This window comes from Orcinus orca, chromosome 11 (genome assembly GCF_937001465.1).
Source record: "Orcinus orca chromosome 11, mOrcOrc1.1, whole genome shotgun sequence".
Lineage (NCBI taxonomy): Eukaryota > Metazoa > Chordata > Mammalia > Artiodactyla > Delphinidae > Orcinus > Orcinus orca.
In genome coordinates this window covers 99,389,351-99,400,131 of record NC_064569.1, presented here as the reverse complement: position 1 = coordinate 99,400,131, position 10,781 = coordinate 99,389,351, and the positions used below count along the sequence as shown (strand labels likewise).

The 10,781-nt window shown below is 48.2% G+C and overlaps 1 protein-coding gene across 4 annotated transcripts in view; it reads right to left on the bottom strand.

The window, feature by feature from the left end:
* The window catches only part of PPARA (peroxisome proliferator activated receptor alpha), a 63,926-nt gene that overhangs the window by 11,724 nt on the left and 41,421 nt on the right, over positions 1-10,781 (bottom strand). For all 4 annotated transcript variants that reach the window (XM_004279591.3, XM_033405249.2, XM_033405248.2 and 1 more), the window contains exons 3-4: positions 3,087-3,336; positions 1,117-1,277 (exon numbers count right to left, since the gene is read on the bottom strand). In XM_004279591.3, the coding sequence (XP_004279639.1) occupies positions 1,117-1,277; positions 3,087-3,294 (369 nt within the window). In that variant the 5' untranslated portion in view covers positions 3,295-3,336. The remainder of the gene's footprint in view (positions 1-1,116; positions 1,278-3,086; positions 3,337-10,781) is intronic.

Genomic DNA, 10,781 nt, shown 5'->3' with positions numbered 1-10,781 from the left:
GGAAGACACAATCACAGTCTCCTGAAGAGTGACTCTGCCTTGCTAAGATTTATACAAATGTGACTTTCTCTTCTGAGGACAGATCCATATTTGTGACTAAAAAGTTCTAAGAATTTTTGTAAGAGAATATTAACTCTCTAAAGGACAAAGATTATATAATAAAAGGAAGCCAGCTGGTTGTAAATAATTTTCTCTTTATAAAAGTGTCTTAGGGACTTCTCTGGCAGTCCAGTGGTTAGGACTTAGCGCTTCCACTGCAGGGGGCATGGGTTCCATCCCTGGTGGGGGAACTAAGATCACGTGTGCCGCGTGCTAAGGCACAACCAAAACAAAACAAAAACAAAACACAAACAAATAAAAATATCTTAAACTTTACTTTAGTAAAGAACCAACTTTACTATTTAGTTCATAAAAAAAAAAAGTAAACCAAGGTGACTAACCATGGCCCTGCAGAAAAGGCCACTTTGCAAGTAGTTTTTTTCAAGGTATGTGGCTGGCAAATTGTGAAGGGTTTGTATTTACACTGGGCTCTTTCCTCTTTGCTTTCCGGTCATCCTTCCGTAGTTCTGCTGGAGGACACGGCCTGACCCCCTGCACCGCGGGTTCTGGGTCACCTCTGGTTAGAGGTCCAGCTGAGCTGGCACAAGAATAAGGATATACACAAGGGTGCTCGTGGTTCGGGTGGACAGGCCCCCGGCGTGCAGGAAGGGGCTGCTGGGGAGGACACAGCCGCGGGGCTGGTCGTCGCCCAGCACGTGCTGCAGGATCCTGACATCTCTGACGGTCGTGAGAACCCTTGCCCTCCGTGACCTTCTGATGAGGGTGGAGAGAGAAAGTGGACAAAACTCTCTGACCTCGCATCCAAATGAAGGGAGCATCTTTAATGTGGTTTATTTTCTGTTAAAGAACACACTCTCTACGTCACTTACAAAGAATAGCCCAGCAATATGCCATAGACTGTCCAAAGAGAGAAAGGAATGTGTTACGTGGGTCAGTTTCTGATCTACAACTTGAGCAGAACTTTCTTAGTAGTGACAAACATTTGTGTATAAAATAAAAGGAACCACACGTAGTCCCCGAAAGGCCACCTTTCTCCCCATCCAGGGTCCACCGTACCTTGCAGCCTTCACATGCGTGAACTCCGTAATGGTAGCCCGAGGCTTTGTCCCCACAGATTCTACACTCGATGTTCAGTGCTACACTGGACGATTCCTCGGCGCTGCCAGGAACCACAGGGTAAGAGATGGACGAGGGACTCGAGGCTGGTGAGAGGGTGTCTAGGAACACAAGGGGAAGATTTACGAATATTCACAGCCTTGCCGTCCGATGTCGAAACCAGCTTTCTGAGGACCTGAGTTCATGGGTGAGGCATTTAGTGGGGAGGCATCAGCTGGTGGGCAGGGCTCCCATGCTGCATCCACCCTGGCCTGGCCCTTGCACACCCTCTGTGCTCCCACAGTGACCACGTCGCCGGCATCCCCGCAGCTCCCACCCAAGGGGCTCCCCAACTGAGAAACAGCTTTACTTTTTAATCCATAAAAAACAAAACAAAATGGACTAAACCATGGCCCTGCAGAAGAGGCCACTTTGCAAGTAGCCTTGTTCACACAAATGGTTACAGCAGCTTTATTCCTTTCTTTTTTGGGCGGGGGCGGGGGATACTATTTTATTAACATTTAAACGTCACCAACAATGAGCTCAAGTATATGCTAGCCACGTGCTCAGATTTTTTTTTTTTAATAAATTTATTTATTTATTTTTGGCCGCGTTGGGTCTTGTTGCTGCGTGCAGGCTTTCTCTAGTTGCGGTGAGCGGGGGCTACTCTTCGTTGCGGTGCGAGGGCTTCTCTCATGGCGGTGGCTTCTCTTGTTGCGGAGCACGGGCTCTAGGCACATGGGCTTTGGTAGTTGCAGTACGTGGGCTCAGTAGTTGTGGCTGACGGGCTTAGTTGCTCCTGCGACATGCTCAGATTTTTGACACAAAGATAAAATGGACAGACAGCTTTAAGGGTGCAGTGTATTTAACACTGCACAATATAGTCAACAATTAGACAATCTAGGGGGTGGTATAACTATACACTACAAGTATAGTGACAAGCCCCGGAACTGGAGGAAAAACCCGCCATTCAGGACTTAGCAGAGGTCCTTGCGGCAGCTTTATTATTCTTAGTTGCCAAAAATCGACGTATCCTACACAGAATTCATTGCTTTCTTTGCGTCCTCGCTTCCAGCCCTTTTGTAATTGTTAACTCAGTAAATGGCATCAGAATATAGAATAAAAATCCGTGTGGGCAACACAAAAGCACAATCCATGAAAGAAAAAAAAAGCTGGACTTTCTTTTTTTTTTGCGGTACGCGGGCCTCTCACTGTTGTGGCCTCTCCCGTTGCGGAGCACAGGCTCCGGACGCGCAGGCTCAGCGGCCATGGCTCATGGGCCCAGCCGCTCCATGGCATGTGGGATCTTCCCGGACCAGGCACGAACCCGCGTCCCCTGCATCGGCAGGCGGACTCTCAACCACTGCGCCACCAGGGAAGCCGGTTATTTATTTTTAATATAGAAGTGTGTACATGTCAATCCCAAACTCCCTAACTATCCGTCCCTGCCAGGTAACCGTATTTGACATAAATAACCAACTGGGACAAAAAATTAAAATTAAAAAAGAAAATCAGTCACCCAGGATGCACTCAAAGATTTGCCCACAGGGAGGTGTGTCACAGAGCTGCTCATCACGGTGAAAAAGTACACACAGGCTGCTCAGGTAAGTTACATGCAAGAGATTACTCCGTAGTGTAAAAAGTATATTTTCAGGTGAGAAATCAAGTGAGCTACACATTTATGGTGCGCACTCTTATGTGCATATTATACTTCAATAAAGAGTTTATCCAAAAAAACCAAAAAAGAAGGCGTACTATGATATGCAAGGCACGCCTGGAAAGTTTCAAGGCCCAGTGGCACTGCGTGTCGTGCCTTTACGCATCTGAAGATTTTAATGCAGAGAGATGTGTCTTCTCCAGGTAAAGAGAACAACTTTCTCTGTGGAAAAAAACGTTTCCAGATAAAGCTTTCTAGGAAGTAGCACACTTACCTGTAATAACGGAGCCATCTGATCCTGGACCACTTCCTAAATACTGGTATTCTGTCAAACTAAAGCTTCCAGAACTGTCCTCACCAATGGACTGAGAAATATCTTGAATGGTTCCCATTTCTTGTAGGAATTCTTCAGAGAGTGGGCTTTCCAGATCATCAGCCTCGAGGGGGGAGAGGGGACCGATCGGGCTCTCTGTGTCCACCATCTCGACCGGATGGAGCTGGTCCCACTGCCGGGCTCCACGTTCCTGGGAGGAGAGAGAAGTCATGGGTGAAGTGGACATAGCAGAACACTGGTTTTCCTTGAACAAAAACCTCATTTATCAGCAGAGACACTCCTGAACTCACAATCTAAAAAGTAACGTTGTTGGCCACCTTACCTCCGCTTGCCTCTTGACAAGCTCATTAAGAAAATGGAAATCTTTATTATTTTTCTTTTATTTTGGCCGAGCAGCTTGCGGGATCTCAGTTTCCCGAGCAGGGATTAAACCCAGACCCCTGCAGTGAAAGGCACTAGACCACCAGGGAACTCCCAAGAAAATGAAGATCTCTAAACAAGAACACGTCTCAGGAGCCGGAGGTGAGCAGGCCAGGAATCATTCATGCGCCGTCGAGCACACACTGCGTATCCGAGGTGGACGAAAACAGCAGAGGACACACATAAAGTCCCCGCTGTCCCAGAATGCACCTTCTGGTGGGGACAGGTCTGGACAGTCTGCAGGGGGAGGATGGGGAAGGACACTGCCCTACATGACCGGCCAGGGAGGACCTCTCAGAAAAGGGGCGCAGACACCTGCAGGAATGAGGCAGTGAGCTGTACGGACATTTTGGGTAGAATGTTCCAGCAAAAGGAGCGGCAAGTGAAAAGCCCCCAGGATGGAAGCATGCGGGTACTTCCAGGCATGCGCAGGCCAGTCTGGCTCAGGTGGGAGCCCGGGGGGAGTGGGACGGGCAGGCAGTCGGCACACACGCTGGAGGCAATATTATATGTTCTCCTTGCACCTGTGGGGGGAGTCACGTAGGTATGCCTAAAGAACGAGTGCGCCATAACAAATACATCGTGGAGTTAAAAAAATCTGAACATGTCAGTCCCCGACAGCGCTAGGCTGCTTCAACTCACACACAGAAGAACGCTCTCCACGTGGGCACTGTTACGGGCCGCACGGTGTCCCCCCAGATTCCGCTGCGGGAGTCCTAACCCTTAGGACCTCAGAATGTGGTTGCCTTTGGAGATAATAAAGAGGTGATTCCACTAAAATGAGGTGTTTAGAGGGGGCCCTAATCCAATCTGGCTGGTGTCCTTATAAGAAGAGGAGATTTGGACACACAAAGAGAGACAGCGGGGAGCACACACACAGAGGGGCGACCACGTGAAGACCCGGCGGGAAGGCCGCCGCCTGCAAGCCAAGCAGAGGGGCCTCGGGGAACCCAAAGCCGCCGACACTTTGATCTTGGACTTCAAGCCTCCAGGACTGTGAGAAGTAAATGCCTGCTATTTAGGGGCCCCAGTCAGTGGCCCATTGTTAGGGCAGCCGAGCACATGCGCACAGGTACAAAGTCAAAACAGCGGTCCTTCCCGTGACGGCTGGCTTCAGGCTCTTGCTCAAGCCTCTGAAACCACTTCCTGTGACCCTCAGCCTTGTGCCCGTTCTCCTAGCTCGACATGGGCCCTGGTGACGCCGTCTCCCCGGATCTCGCCCTGGTCGCCATCCCCCACCCCCAGGGTGACCAGTGGCACTGGGCCATCGCCTCATCCAGACCTCCCTGTGCTGTCCGCCTCTGTGCCAGGCCCCAGCCCCCCTGCCTGAACCCCCCTCCCATCCCTGCCTTCCCCAGGCCCCGCTCCAGGTCCACCCTTGAGCCTCATAGGGTCCCTTCTCGCCAACGGGGCCGACAAGGTGACATTTAGCTTCTGAAATGGTCACAGGGAAGCCCAAGGCTCACATCGCGGACAGGACCAGAGGAGGTGCGTGCCACCAACCACCGGCAGGGCTCAGCGCGAGGCGGCTGCCCCCTCACCGCGATCACAGAAGGCTGGGCTCTTTGGACCGAGTGAGAACACGCTGCCAAAGCAAATGCGTGGACCGGGCTTGCGTAAAACACTGCACATTTCAGCCCAGCTGAAGGTAAACAGCAGCTTTAAGGGCAAAGATGAAGGGGTGGTTCGGCTTGCTTTAGAAATGAAAAATGGGTCCAGTTCACACAGTTTTGGGAAATTCGCCTCTCATGCCTGGAATTCTGGTAATACATGGACAATAGCACACAATGAAAAAGAAAAGAGAATCATTAAACTCCCATAAGATTTCGAAGGCTTTCTCATCTCTTAGTGTGAATCAGGCTGTGAATCTGTGCACTTTTTCTATCATATTTTATTCTGTGTCACAATTGAATTTCTTCAAATGCAAGTAAGAGAAAGGTGTAAGCGTTGCTTAAGGTATTTCCCACCATGAACAAAAGGTTCCAAAGTGTGGTCATTAACTTACCACCGTCACCAGAGTTCAGCCTAACAGATATCTGATAGCCGGGCAGAGGCTGTGTTATCAACGGGGCCGTGACCACCTCCTCTGCCTGTCTTAGTCTCAGAGCTGCAAGGAAAACACACACGGACAGCAGCCTCTTAGTCCTGCAAATATTCTACCTTCCAACCACGAGTGTCCAGAACGGGAGGAACTGATCTTTGACTAAATGTTAGTCTCCCTGTCATTACATCCAGGGAGTTAGAATGTTTTGAGATCTTATCATTTTACTTATCAGCTGCTTTTAAAGGATACCTGAGATTTATGTAGAGAAACACCCGGTGTTCCTGTTAAGAAGAGCTAAACGAGATCCCTGGGGAGTGAGGCAACACCGTGACCTCCGGCCGGAGGACTGGCCTTTGCACAGATCACTGGACATCCTGGCCCTGCCTGCTTCCAGCCAGAGCAGATAAGGGAGAGTGCCCTTTGGACGTGTCCCCGGGTAGAGCTGAGGCTGCATGGCACGCAGCCCGCTCCGCCGGCCTGCGGCTTCCTGGCAGGCTCCGCACCTGCTCTCCCCACGCTGGGGTCACCTCTGCTCGGGGGGCAGGAAGGTCACGGCAAGTACCTGCCTTTCAAATCCACAGAACACGGCCACCGCCTGGTCCATCGAGACGGGCAACCAGTTACTGTGCCCTGTGCCCGATGTCCTAGGTCCTCTGGGGCTTTGGAGGGAGAAAGAGGCACAGCAAACGACCTCTTAGCAGCTCCCAGTGTGGCCGAGGAGGTAAGAAACCAGGAGTGGATGCAAGCGGAACTCAAACAGGCCTCGGATCCCTTGCAGGGAGAAATGAGGGAGAGAGCAGGGGGTGCTGAGAAGAGGTAATAATAATGCATAATCCCATCACCCCTTCCTGGATAATCAATCCTGAGACGTGTTGGTTTCCAAAGGCATTTTGTTTTCTTTCCCATCCAATTTAAATGGTAGAGCTGCATCCTATAGAACAGAAACTCAGATGTAAACTGCTGAAATTCTACTTTTAGTAGAACACTTTTCAGTCAAAATGTGGCTTTGAGAATTACGAAGCAGGGTATAGGAAAACTATAGAACACTGGGGAAAAAAGATACAGGAAAGAAAGAAAGGAAGAAGGAAGGAAGGGAGGGAGGGAGGGAGGGAGGGAGGAAGAGAGAGAGGGAGAGAAGGAGGGAGGGGGCACAGAATCCTGCCGTTGCTTTATGTCACCCAAACACAGGGCAGGTGAAAACACCAGAAGAATTTTAACACTAATTGCTAACCTTGACATCAGGGGATTTTCCTTATCACCAACTCTCAGATGACTCGACTGTTGGGAAGATCGGCTAAAATGAGTTGCTGGTGGCGTCATGAGCTCTGAGTCTAAGACAAGGAGAGCCCAGCACACTGTGCTCAGGGTCCCCCCAGCACCTTAGGTCCAATTCTGATGTAGCCCTAATTATAGGGACAGTGTTGGGAATGTTTTCATGTCTCCCACTAGACGGGACGTCGCTTGCGGGTAGGGATGGACTTTGCTAATCTCTGCGTCCGTACTTCCAGCACCATCCCTACGATGCAGCAGGCGTTCCGTTTCCACTCCCACTGCTGAGCGAGGCTGGCACAGAACTCGGACTTAGTCCACACTCAGCAGGTGAAAGTCTGTGAGGCCCCACCCCGGCTTTGCAGCTGCCTCCACAGCCTGTGTCACCCAGACGGCAAAACGGCACGTGCAGTCAGTATTCGAAAGACAACAAAACGTACGGATGTCTGAAACAGAAGTCAGAGTGGCACTACCTCGGAAAAGTGATCAGAAATTTACAGAGTGAATCATAACCATTGTCGGGACTTAAAAACTAAGTGTGAGAGAGGAAACAAACCAACAAACAAAAAAATCTAAGCATCATAGTGAACAACAAAGTCCAAGTCGGCAGGAAAGGGCAAGCTTCAAACAGAGATGTAGGGGGCAGAGGGGTTGCTTATCGACCCCTTTATCCTGAGAACGGGTACCGTGCCCACAGCCTGGGCAACCGACTGGCACACATTACAGACTGCTCAGGAAAGGCACGAACAGATCACCAGCCTGACTCTACCTTAGAAGCAACAGGCAGAGAACCTGGGAAATGTTCGGTGATAAAATAAGTTCAGTGCTTTGAAGAAAGAGTAGAGAAGCGTCATCACCTGACTGGAATAAAAGACTAAGCGGAAATCACTTGGTTGTTGGCTCCCAACCGTGTTAATGTATGTCACCCATTTTTGCCCCGTACCTTATTAACCGACCTTCTTGCACCTAGAACGCCTTTTGTAAACGTTCTCTGAAATTAAGTGTTAGATAAAAGTTAGCCATTGAAACATGTTTACATGCTATGAAAATAGACACTCAAAGAAAAAGAACAAGTGGAACTGGGCTGGAATTCTCACACTCAGAACTTGTATCTGACTCCAAAGAGTCCGAGTAGAAACAGTTACAAACACCCGTCTTTCACTTTGCTGCTTTTAGCTTTCTGTACTCGACTGGAACTTCCTGTGTTGTCAAGCCCTCCCAAATGATCACTTACTATGCCTCGTTAATGCCAGCTCACAGGAATCTACTGACACTTGCCTTTGCTAAATCAAATCCAATTAGACTTCACTGAATGGTTTAAAGGTAAAAGATGGAATTTCTGTCAAAGGAGTACCATTTATGTAGCAGACAAGCAGCTCTCAGGCAACAAATTTTTCTGTTTTTCACCATTTCTATTTCACTCCCTTGTCAGGTTCTTTATACTTTCCTATATACTTTTTAGATATTAGAGATACTATTTAGATGCCTTTTGGCTTAATTTGCTGGGCTAGGATTGAAAACAACATTTCAAAATAAACACAAGAATGCTAAAAAACCCTCTGTACCTTTACCTCGCGCCAGAAGTTCACTGAAATAGTTTAATCATTAGCCCATGCATAATGATTAACGACTAAGTAAGTATAGAAAATGCCTAGGAAACACATGTAAAACAGAAGAAAAAAGGACCAGAGTATAATAACGGTCAGGAAACGAAGGACTATGTATTTTAATGAATTAAATCAAACGTATTATGAACAGTCTGCACATCAGAGAGATTTAAGTAGAGCTTTCTAGATCTTTCCCAACAATGCCTAAGGCATGAAATTTTATAATCAAAAGAATTTGGCATGCAAAAATGGGGGATAAAGGGTAGTTGTGAGCCTCTACACCTTTATCTTTAAAGGTGCAAAAAGAATGTTCCCGACTGTTTCCAAGAAAACGCCCTCCAGTTTTACACAAAGATCACACTCTATGATAGTACGGAAGCGGCTCCAGCCACTTCAAACCCAACTCTTTCCCATTGTCCTGAAAAGGGTGTTATCATTCTTAAATATAATCTTACTTTTGTGGATGGTGATATCAAAATAATTACAGGAAAGCTACAATTTGGACACACTTTAATGTCAGCTGCAATGGAATTTGAGTGAGCAGAGAAGCTTACTACAAGAATTAAAAGTCAATGCATGGGGACTTCCCTGGTGGCACAGTGGTTAGGAATCCGCCTGCCAATGCAGGGGACACAGGTTCGAGCCCTGGTCCGGGAGGATCCCATGTGCCGCGGAGCAACTAGGTCTGTGTGCCACAACGACTGAGCCCACATGCCACAGCTGCTGAAGCCCATGTGCCACAACTACTGAAGCCTACAGCCCGTGCTCCATAACAAGAGAGGCCACCTCAGTGAGAACACCGCGCACCGCAACCAAGAGTGGCCCCTGCTCGCCACAACTAGAGAAAGCCTGCACGCAGCCGCGAAGACCCAATGCAGCCAAAAATAAAATAAATAAATAAAATTAAAAAAAAAAAACAGATTTAGAAAAAAAAAAAAGTCAATGGATGCAGCCACTATGGAAAACAGTATGGAGGTTCCTCAAAAAAACTAAAAATAGAGTTGCCATATGGTCCAGCAATCCCACTCCTGGGCATATAACCAGAAAAAACTGTAATTCAAAAATATACATGTACTCCTATGTTCATAGTAGCAGTATTCACAACAGCCAAGACATGGAAGCAACCAAAATGTCCATCGACAGATGAATGGATAAAGATGTGGCACAAATACACAATGGAATACTACTCAGCCATAAAAAAGAATAATGCCACTTGCAGCAACATGGATGGACCTAGACATTATCATACTAAGTGAAGTAAGTCAGACCGAGAAAGACAAATACTATATGATATCACTTATGTCTGGAATCTAAAATATGACACAAATGAACTTATCTACAAAATAGAAACAGACTCAGACACAGAGAACAGACTTGTGGTTGCCAAGGGGGAGGGGGGCTGGGGAAGGGATGGAGCGGGAGGTTGGGATTAGCAGATGCAAACTATTATATATAGAATGGATCAACAACAAGGTCCTAGTGTATAGCACAAGGGACTATATACAGTATCCTGTAATAAACCATAATGGAGAAGAATATGAAAAAGAATATAGATGTATATAACTGAATCACTTTGCTGTCCAGCAGCAATTAACACAACATTGTAGATCAACTATACTTCAATTAAAAAATTTTTTTTAATTGTCAGCAAAAGTCCATGGAAATGAAATTCGCATTTACCACCCAAAAGTTTTGACCCAGTGTAGACAGAACCAGTAGCCATGGGGATGATGCTGGGCTTTTAGCAGCCAGACAACAGAGAAGCAACGGAGGCCCGAGGCCCTCGACAGTTCCAGACGAGGAGGTCCTGACGGGTCTTGGCAGAAATACATCACATAGACGGCAGGCAGACGTAAGGCTGAGCCTTCACTTTCAGAGTCACGCTGGAGGTCACCGTTGGGATGGGAGGCCGTGTTTTATGACTTTGTGGACCATGTAAGCCCCCCTGAGCTGGTGACTGTGCTTCTCCCTGGAGACACCTTGGGGGGACACCCAGCCCAGGGCAGCGGGTGTGGGGGCCGGGAACAGGGCAGGGAGGAAGACAAGGAAGGTGCGCAGAGCACCCCAGAGCCAGGCCCTCGGTAACAGTCGCTGCATTGCTCTCTTTAATGGGTCCAGCACCAGGGCAGGGTAGGTAGCACTGGTCCCATTGACAGAGGAGAAAACACAGAGACTCAGGGAGGAAAGTCACTTGGGCTGCCAGTAGGCGAAGAAAGAGAAAGAAATAAACAAGTGATCGTCGCAGAGGCAGTGTGACGAGTGCCGTCACGGGACACCCTGAGGGTTGGGAAGGCT